We start from the raw sequence: 19,196 nt of genomic DNA, 5'->3' as shown, positions 1-19,196 counted from the left end.
AGAGCGCAGTGCTATATCTACAAGCTGATTTCAACAGGGACAGCACAACCTCCGAATCCCACATTCATACACTTTTATTGCAGACAAGCTACATTTAAACATTCCTTTCATGGAAACAAGCCCAGAAAACAGACTCAAACGACCTGAAGGTAGCAGGTAGACACACATGGATTACATAATCAGAAAATTATTATTCAGCAAAGCACTCTTAAAAATTATTTATTAATACATGTGATTTTCACAGGACACAGCTTCTCTCTGTAGTCATTAATATTATGTACTCAAGGTCAATATTTTATCCTTCAAGTGAAACAGGTGCTAAAAGCTTCAGCTTGTACAGTGGATTATTCAACTCTATCTTTGTATAAGGAGGAGATGGAGATGATTTTATTAGTTTGTAACAGTTACGATATCAAACCAAAGTGGTACAGGCTCATTTGGACTTTAATGACAAGCACTTCGATTTAAATCTGCCACAAATTTGCCGTCAGTTAACAGCTACTACTGTTTGATTTAGTGTTGAAAAAGTAATCATTCCTGACTCGTTCGATCTGGATCAACAGACTGAACAGCAAGTGTTGAACAGAACAGAAGTGTTTAAATTTGGATTCATGATTTCGGTGTAAATCTTTCCATCCCTCGAGCCTTAGCCTCTTTCACAGATAACTTCGATAACACTCTGCTCCATTGGTGCAGGATCCAGGCAGCGGTGGGCGGCGCTTCCAACGATCTCATCTAGCAGGAAGTGCACGAGATTCTCGTCGGAAACAAAGCGCCACAAGTACATCTGCAGGTAGTGGCAGTCCACCTGGATCTGCTGCAGCCCGTATCGGCCAAAAGTGCGCAGGCGGACACACTCCAGGAATGTTTTTAAGCTGATTTTGATAATTCCCGTCATCACGGACACCTGAGGAAGCAGAAAGACGTGCAAGTGAAAATCTAAGATTTTTCCTTTTTCATTTTGTTAAATGAGGACCATCTGCAGATCTGCACCCACCTTGTTGAACTCCACTGAGCTAAAGATGTCGATCCTTTCAGAGAACAGCTTGTGTATGTTGCTCAGCAGATTGGTATCCATGGGAGCACTGAAGGTAAACAGAAGACAAGTGTTCAAGTAAATGTGTTTAAAAATAAAATAAAAAAAGTTAAAGTATGATTAAAAATGCCTATGAAACAACTGACATCGTACTTTCAAGGATAATGTAACACTGTATCTGTGCCTTTTATTTATAATATTTTAATAACCACTCAGTGGTTATTAAAATGTCATTACTTTATGCTGACATTTCCAAAATCACTCTCTGTACTCTACCAAAATAAATAAATAAATAAATGAATCAAAATCAAAAACAGGGTTTCAAACATAAGGCCCATGGTCCAAAATCGGCCCAACAAAGGTTCCAATCTGGCCCTCTGACTGGCATAGAAAAATGTGAAGGCAAGCATCCATTTTGGAATTTTTATTGTGTTTTCAGAAGTTTTAAAACTTTTCTTACTTATAAAGAGCTTCCCTGTGGCCATTCACAGCAAAGTAAAATAATTAAGAAAAGTAAAGTGAGATAGGCAAAGAATTACAGAAAGATTCCTGCTTTTTCACTGTATATTGTAATTTTTACTGTGAGTCAAAAAAGATTTCAGCCTTATAATTATAGGACGGTATGGTAACAAGCTACCAGATCTTTCTCTGTAATTTTACAAATTTATTTCTCACAATTTAAGCCCAATGAGTCATGCTGACAGTTTTCTTTCATTAACTGCAGCAGCATTTCTTCATCACGTAGAAAAACCGAGATGTAGTGTTGAAATTACACTTCTTTTTCTTATATTGGGATATATTAGGGATTAAATGTTTGGTTAAACTTCCGGGGCTCTTACGGTCAAAATAGGCTGCATGTGGCCCACAATATAAACAAGTTTGACATTCCTGATTTAAAATTTGCTTTCGCCCCATTTATAGGTAGCTCTGCACCACTGCTAGCACTATTATTAACTATTTTAAGGTCAATTGCTGAAAATCCCATTCTGTCCACTTGCACTGGTGTGTTTGCAGTGCACACTGGATCACATGCTCTGTGGTTAAGAGGACAAAGTTACAAGCCAGAGAGCCATAACTTGTAAACAGGTTGAACATGTGCTGCATGCTTACACACCAGTCAGTTAGTTTCTACAGAAATATTTATCTTCAGATACCTCTAGACATAGACCGTTATGACCTTGGAGACAAACTCGCAGCACAAAACTGTGTAAATGTTGCAAGTAAACTACACGAATTATGCATTTTCACCTTTGACCTAATGCACGGCCTCTGAGCTTGAACACTCCAACCTTTTCCACTGAAAACTCCTGTTTGGGAGTTGGTATTTGTTCTCTATGGAAGTTTGAAATCACAGATGTTCAAGAACATCCAAGTGCTGATTGAAAATCTTGACGGGAAACATTGGACAAATTTATAAAGGCCCTTCTATTGTTTCATTTTCTACACATTAGACTCTACTTACTCTACTTTTGCGCAGTGGTGTCCAAACCCAGGCCTCAAGGGCCGGTGTCCTGCAGGTTTTAGATGTGTCCTTGATCCATCACAGCTGATTTAAAAGCTAAATTACCTCCTCAGCATGTCTTGAAGTTCTCCAGAGGCCTGCTAATTAACTAATCATTTGATTCAAGTGTGTTGACCCAGGGTGTTATCTAAAACCTGCAGGACACCGACCTTCGAGGCCTGGAGTTGGCCAAGCCTGGTGTGAACAGAACCAAAAAAACACCCAAAACCACAACTGCCACCAGCTGAGCAGTGTGTGTAGAGCTATGGTACCTTGGGGTGTAGCTGGCAGCATAGCGGGCTTGCTGCCTGGAGCTGCTGTAGACAGAGAAAGTCCTTTTGCTGGAGTCGCTGCTGTGCGCTTTCCTCACGCCCTCTTCATACAAGAGACCAACCTATCATGCAGAAGGTTAATAAAACACCCCGTTCATGTGGGATCATGGGTGCATGAGGACATTGGGACAGTTGCAAAAACTCTCACCTGCACATCAATGGATGTGGTGTCCTCTACTACTCTCTTCATGACAGCGCGGACATTTCTTGGCTCAATAGTGTTAACCCAGTCTCTGGTTTCAACGCTTTTTCTTAACATTTGGGAAATAATCAGACCCTGAACCTGAAGCAAAACAAAAATAAAGCAACTAAATAAAAAGGTTGTTTCGCTTTTGTGACTTTTAAAGGTTGTTGATAAAAAGCCTACCTTGACATAATGGTTGAGTAGTTTCTGTGCTGCCTCCCTGGCTTCTGCACATAAAGTTGTAACAGGTGTTACGGGACTGTGGTGCTGAGACAGAGAGCAAAAAGCACATTCTTGTCATTACCTTTGGCAGAGTGACTGGCTGATAAAAGAGATCAAAAACATAATGAGAGCTAGTTCTCCTTGTTTTGTGATACCTGTACAAGGAACTGTTCATCTGTGAGAGTAAGTATGTAGGAGATGGTTGAGGTTTCGTACTCCAAGCAAAGACGAGACAGCAGCAACAGAAGGGCTGGGGGAGTTGAACCTCCTTTGTCTCCGGCGGTCTCACAAAACTGCCGAGAAGACTGGCATACAAACTTGATAAAGCTCACCACCAGGCTCTCACGTACACCCTGGCTGCAGAATTCACCCTAAAAGGGGGGGAGACACACACAAACCGGTATCACTCGCACAATGTAGAGACAACACGCAGGGTTACAGTAACACATGATGTCACACATTAGTTCAAACAAATGAAAATTATAAAAGGTAGTTTGGGAGCAGAAAATGTTCACCTTGAAGTACGGCTTGTTAGAGAATGTGATGTCCTTAGCTGTAAAGAGATGCACTGATGCCAGCACCGACTTAATCTGATTGAGAATTGAGGCTGACAGGGAGGAGAGCAGCTCTGGTAGGCTGGTTGGAGCGTCTCTGCCAGAGGCTGGCCCAGCCACAGAAGTGCCAGCCACAGAGAGACGAGGAGTTGCCAGAGCCTGCCTCACGTCTGTCAAGCTGTCCATGTAGAAGCTCTGCAGAGCGGAAAGGTACTGCTTGACTCGCTCCGTCGCCGCCCGTATCACAATCTCCGTCCCCTTGTTTGGCACAGCTGAGCCAGGCAGAAGTTTGGCCACAGCCTGGAGTCTGCGGTGGAAGCGGTCCAGCGCACGTACAAGTAGGGAGTTATCCCCAACCCCTTTCTCCTCTTGTATTCTCCGCTCGACAAGCATGAAATATCGAGCAGCCAAATCATCCACAAAGGCATGCAGCTTGCCATTTGCCATCTGAGGAATATTTTTGGATGCCAGCTCGCCCTTTTGAGCATGGTTGATAAACAGTTCTTGATAGGAAGTGATTACCAAGCATAAGCTGCTCACAAACTCATTGCAGCCTCTGTCAATGAATTCCAGGATGTCAGTATTTGATGCGGGGGAAGGCAGAGAGCTGTTTTTGGGGGAGCCGTCGGTCGGCGATCCGGGGGCTGTTGCAGACGACAACCCGTGCGCGGAAGCATCTTTTGTGGCTGTGGACGGGTACGGCCTTATCTCTGCTTCCAGGCCCTGAAGATCTGACTCAAGGCGAGACCGCGCGTGGCTCAGGAATTTATCACAGAGCTCTTCTGCAGGCTCATCCAACTGCAACAGAAGCTCCACACACTCTGATAAATCTTTGGCACTTGACCCACCATCCCTATGATCACAAGAAGAAAAGACAGAAGCAGAAATGTAATGAAACGTGTGATTTTTTTCCATGAAGTTTGGTCAGTCAACTCAATTTGTGTTTATTTATTTGTAATTTTAATATCTATGCAGTTGTGTCAAACATGCTGTTTATACTAATTAAAATTATTTTTCTTATATATTGTAATAACTAGTCATTGTCACCTGAACTTCTGTCGAAGCTCCTGGGCCAGCTTGTCCATGATGGCGTGACAGTCATCCTGAATTCCCTTGAAGGAGGGCAGGTGGCTGTACTGCTGCAGTACGCAGCGGGCACGGCGGTGGGTGTTCACCGCCTGAGCGTAGGCCTGCAGCTCCAAACATTTATTCAATCTTGCGGGGAGTTCAAACAGAAACTGCAGCTTCCTCAACAGAGTGTGAACACCTGGAGTGAAACATGGTAAGACCCCCAAAATAAATAAATAAAATATGAATCAACCTATTAAAAAGTTTAATCCAAACAAACAGTCAGGTTAGGTCTCACCAGAGAGTTTGGTTATCTGCGCGTGCTGGTCTTGAAGAGTGCCGCTGATCCGAGCGCTGAACTCTGTGATCGCAGCCATGTTAGCAGACAGACAATCCATTTCATCTTCCATTTTCTTGAAGTCATTCTTCATCTTTCTTATGGTGTCTGGCAGAAGGAAAGAAAGAAAGAAGGATATTTCAGCTATCCAGGTTTGCACAATTTAATGTCAGCTTACGTTAGGGCAGCAGTGTGTGTGTGTTTATGATGTTCCTTCACCTGTAGCAGATATAAACTTGTTGTAGTTTTCATACACCAGGGTTTGCATGTCGCTGTCCAAAGAGCGGATCTGCCTGACCATACAGGTCTCCTGGTCCATCAGCTCCGTGAGAGAGCACTCCCTCCTGAGCTGGATTTGGATATTTAAAATAAAAAAGTTACTGTAAGTATGCTCAGTGGTCATTTGTGTTTTCTAGATATAGTGTGATATAGCATTAAAACTGATTCATTCCTCACTGTTTGGCAAAGACAGAAGCAGATTTTTAAAAAGTGTTTTAAAATTCACAGCCATCTACATCTTCACCTGTAGTGACATTACAACTGGGACAAATGAAGGAAGTAGCATTACTGCAATCTGCACTGTGTATAGTATTGTCGATTTCAGCATTTCATTTTCTATTATCTGGCATCAAGCTTACGCTAAAATTCTGAAGCAGTCCAGCTTTGTGAGCCACTGAGCGGATTACAATGACAGTAGCAGTTTCGCACCTTGTTGAGATAGAGCTCCGGGTCGAAATGAGGCCCATTGATGTCGCAGGGATCCAGGGACTCCGGCTGCTCCGGGGCCTTTCCTTCCTCATTCAGCCCGTAGTAGATCTTCAACATGCCGTGCACCCTCCGCCTCCTTCCCGGGTCTTCAGCCACCGGCACCGAGCCCTCGTCCATAATGAACGGCGGCCAGCTGTGAAACGTTTAAAGTAAAATAACGATAAACAAAGGCGACGACAAACCAGCTGACAGGAGACAAACGACAGCCACTAGCACTAGCGGCACACAGCTCCTGTGTAATCGCTGTGTGTTTAGCCTCGCTGCCAACTGGAAACAACAAACTCATTCAGGATAAATATTCAGAAAATGTCATATTTTCTCTGAGACAGAAGCAGCTAGGTGGAAGCGCTGTTGTTTCCGGGTTTCTAGCCTATCCGGTGTTACGTCGTCCACCAGTGCACGTAATCTAAACAGCCAATTAGAGCAGTTTCTCTTTGTTTAGCTTTTTATTCACTAAAGGCTTCAAAATTTATGTATTTTATGTAAGAATGTATTTTTTGGCAAAGTATAGACAGAGACAAAGCTCATAATTGTTCAGGTAAGTGTTCTAGTTATGCGCACAACTGCGCATGTCCTAATTGGCACGTAACGCCATATAAAAGTGCTTAGATTGGTTGTAGGGAAAATTAATTGATGACACCAAAATGGATTAAATGTGTATGATAAAATTAACATACAGCCCTGATTATACTGCAATCTGTGATCATAGCAAATCCTACAGTGTTGAAATCAAGAAAAACACAAAAATGTTAATCCCTTGAGTGCTCAGAGGAAAAAAAACACGTTTATTATAAGATTTAAAATGTGACAAAAGTCTATATTGTATCATGAACATAAAAATCATAGAGGAATAATAATCTGGGATATAGTTCAGGTATTTGAAAATCATTTGTATAAACAGAAAATCAGAGGTTTTAGGTGCATGTTAAATCATTTCCACAGGAGCACTCACCAAGCTTTCTACAGATATATATCAACTCTTATCATACCTGCCATATATTAAAACATAAACATTTAACAATGAACTTATTTCCTCAAACAATTTGAAATGGATCTAGTTAAGATGGCCACTCAACTAAGAAATTTACATTTACCATTTACAACTGCAAGTGTTAAAGTAAAACAAAATGCCACAGAAATACTGATGAGAAGTTTGCATGAAGTTATGTTATTAAATCATATGCAGAATAACATGTTGGTTAAAATATGGCTTTAGTACACTTAAGCAGCAGCACTGAGGAAGGAATATTTGATGACAGGTATGTTCAGAAAAACGGGGCCACTTTGCATCATCCCATAATTTTAATGAAGGCTGAGCTGACAACCGAGAGGAATTACAGTACACCGTTCAACATCCGCCATCCAGTTACTCAAATATACTCACATCAGATAACATAAAGGAAATACATCATTTTAAACCATAGCAATACCACAACTGTCCATTTTCTGGTTTCAATGCACCAAAACAGTAATTTATATGCCAACTTAGTAGAAACAAAAAAGGCACTTTAATCTTCTGTAAAGTGTTTGAGACTTATTTCTTCATTCACATATACAAACAATGGCAAGTACATGAAAACAAACCAAAAGAAAGTAAAAATGTTCTCTCATAAAAGCTAACAAACAATACAAAACAAATCTCCTGCTGTAAAATGTTTAGAAACAGTGTATTAGTATTAACAAGTGCAGCATCACATGATGTGTAGACTGTCGGAATGCCTATCCTACAACGTGACATGCATAGTGTTTGTTCGCAACAACATACTGTGCTGCTGGCGTTAGTATACAGACAGCAGCTGATACACAAGTCGAAGCATAGAAAAGTAAGAACATTCTGCCGTTTGCGTGCTGAGGAGAGTCGGGAAGAATAGACCGCATGTGCCGCCACATCTCCAACGAGGGCACGTGTTCAAGTGGAAGGTGCTATTACAGAGATGTGGAGACAGAAACTGCCTCCGTTAGCATTAGGGTGGGGTTCAGAGTGACACCCGGGGGACTCTGCCAAGTGCTGGAGGCTAAAATCTGAGTCTGCAGCGTTAAGGTAGCATACACTTGGTTGCAGCATGTCAGGCAGGCTTGCTTTGGTGGAAAGACTTAAGATTTTCAACAGTGTGGCCACAACTTGGTCCTTGTTTTGTGTTCAGAACACACAGCCGCTCTCTAGTCACAACTGTGTCAACAGACTGGGTAGCTTTTGGAGATAAAGTGAAGCAGAAATTGTTTTAATGCTATATAAATCTAATAATCTAGTAATGAAATTCTTCGCATTGTCGTAAAGCTGAAAACGAGGCCTTTTCCCCCCCCAATGATGTCAACAGTGACCGTGTTTGCAGAAAACAACAGTTAGTTTCTTTAATGTCTACACTTTCAATTTACCTTCTGTCATGTCAGAAGTTGCACAAGAACAGTATTGCATCAGTTTTCTTGCTCATCAGGTCCAACAGTCAGGTTAGACTGTGTGCCGAGAGATCGCTTGTATTAATCGTCCATGCTTTGAAATTTAACATTTGAATACAAGCATGGTGCGGCAGTGCTGGATGATCTTTAGATGAATATATTTTTTCCTACACAGGTTCTACAGTTTTATAGCTTTAATTCGATTCTTTTATTAGTGCAAATCCATTTAAACACTTGATACTGTGACCACAGAGTTGCAGCTTCTTTAACAAGAAGTTTTAAAACTCACATTTTTTAAAGCAGGTCGGTCGTGCCACCTCTTTCAAACTAGCTGCAGATATCGCTTAATATTGACTTTGTCAAAAACTCCTGTACTTACAAAAGTCCTCCACAACACAGCCAATGTGCTCCCATAAGGATTGTTTATGGTCAGGATAGCCGGACGCGAAACGTTTCTACTTTTTCTGAAGTGGCTTCACCCTTTCTAGAGATCAAGGCACTGGCAGTTTGAACAAAGCAGAATAGCGGAAATGCACCCTTAGATAGTCCCCTGAAAAGTGTTTGTCATGCTGACTGTTGCCGTTTGTGGTATCGCTTAAAAGTCTGAAGTGGAGTTACGAAAGCTTTAAATATTCTTAATGCTCAATCCCCGATAAGATGAGTAGAGGTAATGCAGTGGTTATACTCATTTGAGGTGCAACATGTTTGAATAATAGCAGTAAATCCGCTTCCAGAGCGCTGCAGAAAGGTCAAAAACAGTTATTGACTGGAGTCACTGTTTGAAGATTGTTATAAGGCTCGTCTCACACTTATTCATCATATGATCTTTACAGTAGGCTGTTTAAGGAACAGCCACTTCAGTTGAACCTTGGAAGCATAGCTGCTAGATCTTTTTTCACATTACTGTACTCGCTTAATGTACACAACTTCAGAAGATAAATATTGTCACTCACACTTGGATCGCTGTCATTTGGTCCTTTACATGTTCACATATTAGCAGATAAGTGTCTCAAGCTCAAAGTAAGTCTCTCCGTTTTTTTTGTTTTGTTTTAAATCTCAGTGTAAAATGTTCAGATTTGGTCTCTGAGAGGATCGGGTCAGATCTGATGGGCGACTTTAACCCTGCTCCAGACTCTCTGTTTGCACTGCAGAGTACGACACTGCAGACGCCTGTCGGGCGAAGAAAGACGCAGCTCTCTTGGGCTTCAAGCGTTTGATTTCTTTTCCTAAAAAAACAAAACAAAAAACACAAAAATGAACAAAGGCTGAAAAAAAATCTCTGACACTGTGAAACGGCACAGAAGGAGCTACCTCCAGAAAGGATAACGGTGCTGTTAAACAAGTTTGGCCCTCACCGTCATCGACGTAGCTGATGGTGTTGAGCGATTGGACTCGGCTGCACACAACGCTGCCTTGCCTGTGCAGCATCCCGCGCCTTCCGCCGCGCCCATTCTTGCTCCTTTCTTCCTGTCCGCCGGGCTGCTGTGACAAACTCACCTCGCCGTCCATCTCGGCTGCAGCTGCCCCCTCGGACGCAGACTTAAGCTCCACGCAGAACTCGATGAAGCCGCTCATGAGCTCCGCCTTGTTGGAGGCGGGGAAGAAAAAAAATCATAACTGAGTCTGCTGTAGTCTGCTGTTTAATGGCCTATTACAGAACCCAGACATCCTAAGACTGAGGGGTGGGGGATCTAATATCACAATAGAAGTCACTACTTCACCACAATATAGTGCATTTTCTGTAAATTCAGTGAATAGTTTATATAATCGCCACACGTAAAGTACAAATTCTTTTTTACACTTAAATTAATTAATAAAAAATGAACAGTACTCAGTCATACGTGATTATTTTTGTGCTTTTATGTATAACATCTTGACATATGTTTGACATATGACACTTTTCAATATCAAATGACTAAAGACCCAACATAAAATACTCACAAAATATATGAAATGCAAATGCACATTAAAAACGATATAAGGCTATTAAACACTTTAAACAAAATAAATATGGGTCTTATGTGGCATCATCCTTTGTGGCACATACTAGATGACCCTCACACAGTCCCCATGACTCGAGAGCCTCCCTGAGGGCTCTGGCTAACATTTCCCCTGCATGGTCCTCAGGAAAACAGCACGTCTGCAAACACTGACTGCAGTGTGTCGGTCTCGGATGAAGTGCACTGTGCATACATTTGATGCTGCAGTCTAGCATGACACACTGTAGATTTCCTCCAATGTTTTGGCCCGACACTCATAATATAAATGAGGCAACTGGACTTGTGTGAAGTGTTTTGACCAATTTAGAAATCCCTGTTTCTCGACATTCTAAGTTAGGACCGTGTCTTTACAGATAAAAGTTGCAATAGCTGCAAAAGCAATAATTATCTCCTTCCATCTTTGTGATGTTCTAACACTTGACTCCGTTTTATTTTGAGCACCTAACAGTTCTTTTTTTTTGCTTCTCATTCGTGAACCCTCTCCATACTCTTTCATGTGATCCTTGCGTAGGTGCTAGAACAGGTTTGTTTTGTCGGAGTCTGTGGTGGGGACTGCTTTGTGGTATAATTTTGCAAAGTATAGTTTTCTGGTCCATGTCAGACTTTTTACAACACAACTATGTATATGCTACAGAAGTAGCCCCTCGTTTAGGAACGAGCTCTTTGATTTGTTTTGCAGTAAACAGTGTGCGTGTGACAGCACAAAATAAACAACAGTATAATATGAAACAACAGGCATTTTAATTCCATCTTCCGATATATTTCGCCATATCCTACAGCCCTACTAAGGCTTAGAGCCTGGTGATTATGGTAATAATGCTTTTACTATTAGGTAACAACTTTTTGGTGCCACGTTCACCGAATGAGGACGATAAACCTGAAGCACAAAAATGACTTGATATTTTTTAGGCTTCAGCACCTATATCAATTGTAACACTCATCTAAACATAAATATGCACAGCTGCTTCATTCAATCCTGGAAATCTCACAAACAGCAGGTGCTCTTGACAAGTGACTGCATCTTTTGTCCAAGTTGAAAACATCTCATTTGAAACTGCGTCAGAGGACTACAGCTGACAGCCATAAGACATGCTTGAATAGAGCAAAGAAAGTGGAGATATTCACACCATATTATTTTTTTAATTTCATAAAAAGTTTTCAAACAGCTGGCGTCAGTAGTTGAGCACAGAGGATAGTGGATAGAGGCTTTCTCCAAATGGGCGTAGGCTTCTCCCTTAAAGATAGGGTGAGGAGTTCAGGGCTCAGAGTTGAGCTGCTACTCCACTGTATTAAAAGGAGCCAGTTGACAAGGATGTCTACTAGAAACTGAGATATTCTGAGCATGTCCTACCAAGAAGATTCTCCAAGGCCTGGGAATGCCTCAGTGTTCCCCTTGGGTGAGCTGAAGGAGGTAGCGAGGGGAACACAAAGGAGGTTTGGACTTCTCTGCTAAGGCTGCTGCCACAATGCCTCAGCCCTGATGGATGGATGGAAAAAGTTTCTTACCTGTTTTGAGTAGATCTTTAACAACTTGTTGACAGGAGTGCCGTCTTCATCTCCGTCAAACTCCAGCCACAGGATGTGTGAATCCCCCTCCTCCTCGGGGTAGCTGTGGTCCCAGGAGAGCTCACTAAAGCGCAGGCCAAGCAGCACGTGCTGCGGGAAAACATTTCCATAACAGGAACAGAAACCGAGTGAGAACCACAGCAAGTGTGGCTGCTGTTTTACAAAAGGTGTGAATCACTGCTCACCTTCTCTTTGACATCCATCACATAAACACCTTCCAGGCAGATCCCGATGTTGACAGCTTTACGTTTTCCCCTTTGCAGGATCCCCTGCGCTGGTTTGTCAATCTCCCCAAAGAAGAAAGCGCACCTGTTTTCACATTTAAAGTTAATCATTTGCCTTCTGTGGAAAATTACAATGCAAAAATGTGTCATTATGCTACATCATACCCATAATAAGGCAGCGTGTGACAAGTGTTGAGGTACTGGTGTAGGAGCTGCGTGGGCTCGGGAGAGCTTCCAGCAGATGTGCAGATCTTACTGTACTCCTTAAAAAGGTTCTGCTCCAGCCCGACCTGACGGCTTGACTTCCCTCGCAAAGTAGAGAACAAGCCTCCACTCCCCATGGTGACATGTGCAGGCAGATAAGAAGACAGCTTCTTCTCCCTGTGGAAAACAGAGGACAGAGGTTTGCATCGGATCTGTGAAGTATTTTCTCTCGTCTGCTCCTCTTTCCTAATTTACCCAACTGTCAATCTTTCTTCCTTTCATGTTGGTCTCATTTAAATGTTCTTCGCAGCGCGTCTTACTGTGACTTTTTGTGAGACCAAAGGACAAAATGCACTCATCTCCCAATTAAATTGTCTAGAGTGTAGCTCTAGTTTTTGACCTTTCCTCCTTAAATGCTACCACTCACATTCTTAGATAAACACGCTCCTTAAGTGCAAGAGGACTACTTCCTTTACAGAATCTATTTCATATAATTATGTAGAAATCTTCTGATAAGAGCATCTAGATTTAAAATAACCCATAAACATGCCTCAAAGAATTGCCCGGCTTTGTCTCGTCATCGGCCATCATAGGAATCTATTTTGTTCTACTTTGGACAGTTAACGAAAATGTTTTATGTAGAGGACAAAGCAAGTATCTCGTCTCATTTTTAAACTGGTTGGGGTGCAGCATTATTGTTTATGTTCATGCAGTAAGAACATCGGATTATCTTTCGAAGTATAAAACCTATGGATCAGTCAGTAAATTGCTTTGAAACAGCAGGCAGGAAGTTCAGACACCAGATAAAAACACACAGTAGGATTTTGCAACTCCATAAGCAAAGACTTCCTTAAAAAGTCTATAAATATGCATGTTTTTGTGTAGCTGTGGGTGCCTGTAAGATGCTTCTAAGAGTAGATAGGTTACACTGATAATAATATACCTAATGCTGTATTGTATGTGCAGTGTCAATTTTTAGTACTTCACTTGCAGTGGCTCTTAGACAACCTGACAGAGAAGAAACCAATGATGAATGTTGTCATTAGAAATGCCTTATCCCACCTGCACACCAACAAGTACTTAGAAAAACACTGCAGTGTTCAGGCAACTGTTAATATAAAAAAAGGCTTCTTAAACAAAAGGACGACTGACCTTATTCACAGTATCTGTGTACCTTTTACAGGACTGCATCACATTGTCATAGACTGTAGTGAAGCACTCAAAGCTACTCAGTCTATCAGATCCCTAATTGAGGAATATGCAGGCTGTGGGAAATGGTTTGGGTGGTGCTTTTTACATTGTTTATTTTTTCTACTACATTAGGCTGTGCAGTAGAAAGGAATCATCTCAGAGTCTGACAGATTTATGAAAGGCAGATCGACCATTTCTTTATAAATAAATGGAAGAGAGATACTGTTTCATTTTGCATAAACTGCAAAGTCTGTGTGAACGTGTATGAGCACATTCTCTAAGTGCAAGAGTAAACATACACAGAGTAGAATACTGGGAAAAACTTAGTCAGATTAAGCAAGGATTACTTTTCTGAAATGGCACGCAACTGGCTCACTTTCACAGGTATGTATTAACCTCACTGACTCTGCAGTTTCCTTCTCTTCCATCTATGCTTTAAGAAATGTGTTTTAAAAAAAATGAATCCCACTAAATTATGAAGGCCTTAAGCAAAAATTATTTTAACTACTTTAGGTGGAGGGTACATAATGTGAATAAGGCAATGACTGAATGTTGCCAGACCACTAACAAAACACATAAAATAAACATCAGTAGGGTCTGGGGACCGATTTCTTCCTTTTCTATTATGTAAAGAGGAAGATATAACTGAAGTAGGAAGAAGCAATTGCTTTCAAATTGTCATTGTCCTGTAGATAAATGACTGAAACTGACAAAATCTAACCATTCCTTAAGCTTGTAGCTCACAACTTACCCCCCCAAAGCTACAATTTCAGACCCAGAAGCACAACTGATATAAGACTTAAGACATATCGGCCAATACTTTTTTCTTTCAGGCACATGAAACATAAACAAATTCCCCCTAGCATCATCATGTGTAGTTATTTATGAGCAGTTGCTTCTCACCTTATAGTTGTAGTAAACTGTTGGCTGTCCAGACTAGTTCCCTCATCGAGAGCAATAGACAAAGCTCCAAGACTAGTCCAATGCTCAGGGTCGCAGGGGTATCGACCGGTGAGGATGTTGCTCCTGGCTTCCTCATAAAGAAGTCGCAACACTCCCTCCTCTTGTATCTGCACCGGAGTGAGACAGTAACTCCCAGTAAGCACATTAAATTTGAAACTGAAAAAGAGTTTTTGTCTAATTAAGTCAAAATTTGTATTTCATTTAGCTTCGTTTGATTTGATTTGACATAATATTATGAGTCGTCAACTTTAATTTGCTGCTATGTTTGTAACACAAGGAAACACTGTTAGTTTTAACAAGCCATGTGAAGTCAATAAATTAGACAAAATCTTCAGAAAAATGAAATGCAGACCTCGGTTACCCCTGGAGTATAACACCGTTTCCACCATTCTAAGATTAGTTTAAGTTGTAGCAGAGTTAAGAATACCTGCAGCTCTTTAGATTTCGGATAAAACACACTGCGCCTGTACTGGAGACATGGTTCATCTGTAAAAAGGCAGAGGACAATCATGCTTTACTGTTTCGCGAAGTATTCAAGTGCACATTGGATGACAATCAGCCTCATCATCCAGTGTGGAGGAGTGAGGGTAGAAAGACAATGTGAGTCCCCTCAAGCCCACTCTGCTGTGGCTCACAGTCCTGTGCCGTGGGTGGAATTTACTCCACAGGAAAAGTAACAGCTTTTAAGGGATTATACAATACCTGTGTGATACTTTTTATGCTTTATTAGTGGAAAGCTGTCACTGTAGACTAAAAGCACCTGCCACACTGCAAATGTGTGGGCTGATCGTCTCTGAGGGGGAGGTTTTAGGACAAAAAAACAAACAGGAAAAGAAACAAAAAACAGCAGACTGAGTCAGTGCTTCTTACCCCACTTGCAACTCTTTTAAAATGTGCTGTACTCAACACAAGCAGTAACTAACTGTAAAAACTTTTGCTATTCTGTTCTGCATAACACATGCTAAGGGATGCTAATGATTTAGCTCATGAGAACTGCTGTAATCCTAAAAGGATCACATAATCTCTCAAAGTGTGGAATATAACGTCTGTTTTTCTCTTCCTCCAAATGCTTGTTCCATATTTACTTTGATTTTCTACCTGTTTCAGTTGTTTCTTTTCCTGTTCAACAAAAGCAGTTCATGTCAATGCCTCCTTTTCCATGTTTCTCTTTTATCACATCCAAGCAAACCTGACAGCCCTTTTATCCATTATTTACCTCAAGTAAGCCAGCAACCACCATTAACGTATAAGTAAGCTAGAAATAAAGAGGAAACAGCTGCAGAAAAAGAAACAAGCTGTTGTCAGCACGTAAAAATGCTTTGTTTGGAGGCAGAAAACCAGGCTGGTGACAGAAGTCAGCTTAAGGCAAACAGAGAGTGCCAATTACTAGACTGGACTGATGTTTACGTGCAGCTCATTGGTAACTACAGTGTATTAGAAACTATAGAATAACATTCTTCAGTCTGTAGAGGATTGCAGCTGTTTAATTGTAAGATTTATGGCAACAAGAGGGCATACTCCGTAAGCAAAAAGCTTTACTTTATCTTATTAGGAAGGATTTACAAGAATAATCTACCACTCAGCAGCAGAAGCCATTATCTTTCCTTTCATCTCTTTGTACACTGCAACACCCTTTTCCCGTACAAAGTTCGAGTCATGCTTTCATTACAGAAACTAGATTTCTTGCGTTGACAGCTTTTCTTTAGTCCACTGTTTGGTGGCGCACGCAAGTCAAAACTCTGACCTTGTGAAATGTCTTCCTCTGAAGCCTCGGTGAAGCGATACAGCAAGTCGTGCCACTGCCGACACAACTTGTACGGTTGATGCCTCGTCTTTAACTGCAGTTCTGAAGATAGGGAGTGAGGAAAAAAGTTATGCAGCAGCATGTTTTACTCATATCAAGTGATATCACATAATACAGTTAAGTGATAGAAATATGAGGAGGAGGGTTGGGGTTCTAACCGAGCAGTGGAGAGCAAAGCCAGAAGGCAAAAACATCCTGTACAGACTCAGGAGTATGGAGAGCTTCACGAACGTTGCGGCCCAGCTCTTGCACGGTGACAGTGCCGAGCCCTTCTAGAGTTAAGTGTACTGCACTGTCACCAAACAAGTATATAAGCACATCTTGAGCTGTGTGAACAAACATAATTTAAAAAAAAGCAAAGAGATTAATAACAAAAACAATAATAATAGATTAACTACTTTGGGGGTTTTTTGCACGATAAAATAATCTGGGTGAGACTGTTTGACATCATACCACGAGATAGTGTTGCAGAGGAAGCCACACTTCCTCTTAGCGAGTGATCATCTGATGAATCTGGAGGAAAACTGCACTCATCTCCTTCCATCTCTAACCTGAAATGAAAACACCAAAAATTCAGATGAGTAACAACACAGACTCACGACAAGATTCTTTACAGGGAGGAGCAATGCAACGGGAAGGGATGGCTAGAAATCTACCCAAGTGTCTGATGGGTGAGACAAAACAATCACCAGGAGTGAAAATCAAAACAATACTGTAAACTGCACTTGAGGAACACAAACACGTCGCAGTTGAACACAGAAGTGGCAACAGAGGCAGCACACCTGCAATATATTACAGTCCCACTCCCAACCCAAATGGACTCTCAAGTTATTCATCAACAGTATACTAAAAGGAAATGCCAGCAAAGCGGTGTAGGCGTGTGTGCTGCTTATACTGACATTCTTACACATGTGTGTAATAGCTTGGGAATAGCCACATAATATATCTCTAAACAAAGCATTACAGCTAAGTAACCTCTTCAGAGATAACTAGACCAGCAGGAATTCAATTCAATTTTATTTATATAGCGCCAAATCACAAGAACAGTCGCCTCAAGGAGCTTTATATTGTAAGGTAGACCCTACAATAATAGGGGGTGCATCTTTATCACTTTATTCCATTTGGTGCTCTTTCTATTATATTTTGTTCAAAACAAAAGTCAGGGTTCAATACATAACCCAGCGCCACCTCGTGTTTTTAACCCGAGAATGATCCTATGCGATCACTACATCCCAGTCAGTCGACTGCTGACCTCACCCTGTTCAACTGCAGTGCTCCGTGAGCACCAACATGTAACTGTTACGGTTTTTAACGTGGCTTCGAACATTTCTAGAACAGCCTTCATACCGTTACAGAGAGACAACAAACACGGGCGTCGTTGAAACGGGCAACATCTCGCCGCCCGTGGATAAAATAATAGCTAGCTCCTCAGTTTTAACAGGGCTGCCCCAAACTCAGCCGGGGATGAAATTTGTGTGACATTATAGAGAATAACTCAACACACAAAAAGTGAATTGCGTAGACTATTATCTAAAAGGCAGTTGAAAACACCATGCTAGCTAAATAAGCTAGGCATCGGAAATATTACCAACACTGGACGTCACTGCGATCATTTTAGACGTGTTAATGCGCTTCATTTATCTGCCAGTAGGAAACAATTTAGATGCCGAAGCTATCTGGCCCATTGGCTAACTTTGTGTGTGTTTTGTTTAACAGAGTGACCCACTATTAATAGCAAGTGATGAAACTACTATGTTCCAATGTCTCTGTTGTCCACCTACCTGCCAGTTCCTGTAAGTTTCCGTCCACTCGCTTCTCTCGATGGGATCCTGTTGATTTTGTAAATACTGTGGCCAAGTACACCAACTAATTAAAAACCCGCTGTTATTGCCCTCACCACAGCTTCCCAGCTACCCTGAACTAGCTCTTCTAGCAGTTGCAACAGTTTCAAATTGTGCGACTCCCGAACGACTTGATTATTCTAACCCGTTCCTCATTACTTGGGTGTGACAGCCAAGCTAGAAGATTTTTTTAACCACAGCAATTCAAATATTTCTAAATTAAACAGTCGCGGAGGCAATTGGAAGCGAATATCCATACATGTTCCATCTGGAGGTAGTTTGAAAGTTCACTGACTGACATAGAGTGTACACTTTGAAGTCGTTCACATGAGATCGGGTCAAAAATATTTGATCCTCAGAATGACGGGGAAAATGAGGCGAACGTCAGAGAGTGCGTCGTCCCGTCACGTGACTGAAACGTAATCGCAGCTGTACTTCAGCAGGCAGCGGATTAATTCTTTTTATCTGCTGACTGTCATTAAGTTTACCTGCGAAAAACAGATTACAGCCACGGTAATACAATCGATTCCACGCAGTCACAGCTTCAGACGTCCTCATGAATCAACTTTGATCTGATACAGTCTCAACCCGTGTCTCACAAAGTGGTATTTATTGGATTGCATTTACTCACAGTTTAATATCACCCATTGTATTTCCCCATATTTATAGCCTTCTTAAATTGTATGTGTATATATCCTTGGCAGTATATTGACCTGTTATTTAAGTTTAATGCACCATGTCAGGGAGTATTGCCATAATTATGTTATCCTTGCATAATGACAATAAAGAGTCATGAATCTTTTCAACAGATTTAAAAACAGTGACTCTAAATATACACCGACCAGGCATAACATTATGACCACCTGCCTAAAGTTGCGTTTGTCACATGTCACCCTTTTGCTGACCCATGGAGGCATGGACTCCACTAGACCCCTGGAGGTGTGCTGTGGTATCTGGCACCCAGATGTTAGCAACAGATCCTTTAAGTCCTCTAAGGTGCGACA

General features: G+C 41.5%; 2 protein-coding genes across 3 annotated transcripts; both read right to left on the bottom strand.

Moving 5' to 3' along the window:
* Window positions 1-48: 48 nt before the first annotated feature.
* On the bottom strand, window positions 49-6,388 carry vps51 (VPS51 subunit of GARP complex). Its single transcript, XM_086309560.1, has 11 exons — window positions 5,943-6,388; window positions 5,454-5,583; window positions 5,196-5,342; window positions 4,877-5,096; window positions 3,791-4,682; window positions 3,431-3,646; window positions 3,237-3,320; window positions 3,018-3,152; window positions 2,810-2,931; window positions 998-1,085; window positions 49-907 (listed from the first exon to the last, which is right to left on the bottom strand). Exons 1-11 carry the CDS (start codon window positions 6,117-6,119, stop codon window positions 647-649), a joined length of 2,472 nt encoding a protein of 823 aa, XP_086165686.1. The 5' UTR covers window positions 6,120-6,388; the 3' UTR covers window positions 49-646.
* Window positions 6,389-6,768: 380 nt separating this feature from the next.
* On the bottom strand, window positions 6,769-18,584 carry frmd8 (FERM domain containing 8). 2 transcript variants are annotated; one of them, XM_086309557.1, is made up of 11 exons: window positions 18,133-18,579; window positions 16,805-16,902; window positions 16,510-16,677; window positions 16,292-16,393; window positions 14,975-15,033; window positions 14,488-14,654; window positions 12,355-12,570; window positions 12,151-12,274; window positions 11,906-12,055; window positions 9,755-9,983; window positions 6,769-9,625 (listed from the first exon to the last, which is right to left on the bottom strand). In XM_086309557.1, exons 2-11 carry the CDS (start codon window positions 16,893-16,895, stop codon window positions 9,516-9,518), a joined length of 1,416 nt encoding a protein of 471 aa, XP_086165683.1. In that variant the 5' UTR covers window positions 16,896-16,902; window positions 18,133-18,579; the 3' UTR covers window positions 6,769-9,515. The 2 variants fall into 2 exon arrangements, with proteins under 2 accessions (XP_086165683.1, XP_086165682.1); XM_086309556.1 differs by having other exon boundaries at window positions 6,769-9,983; window positions 18,133-18,584.
* Between the last annotated feature and the right edge of the window lie 612 nt (window positions 18,585-19,196).

The sequence above is a fragment of the Aulonocara sp. 'chitande type north' Nkhata Bay genome, linkage group LG10 (assembly GCF_057382095.1).
Source record: "Aulonocara sp. 'chitande type north' Nkhata Bay isolate Kocher_YH1m ecotype deep benthic linkage group LG10, A_spYH_male_GT1.1, whole genome shotgun sequence".
NCBI classification, from domain to species: domain Eukaryota; kingdom Metazoa; phylum Chordata; class Actinopteri; order Cichliformes; family Cichlidae; genus Aulonocara; species Aulonocara sp. 'chitande type north' Nkhata Bay.
Note: the sequence above shows the minus strand (reverse complement) of the source record. Positions and strands in the feature narration are given on the sequence as shown.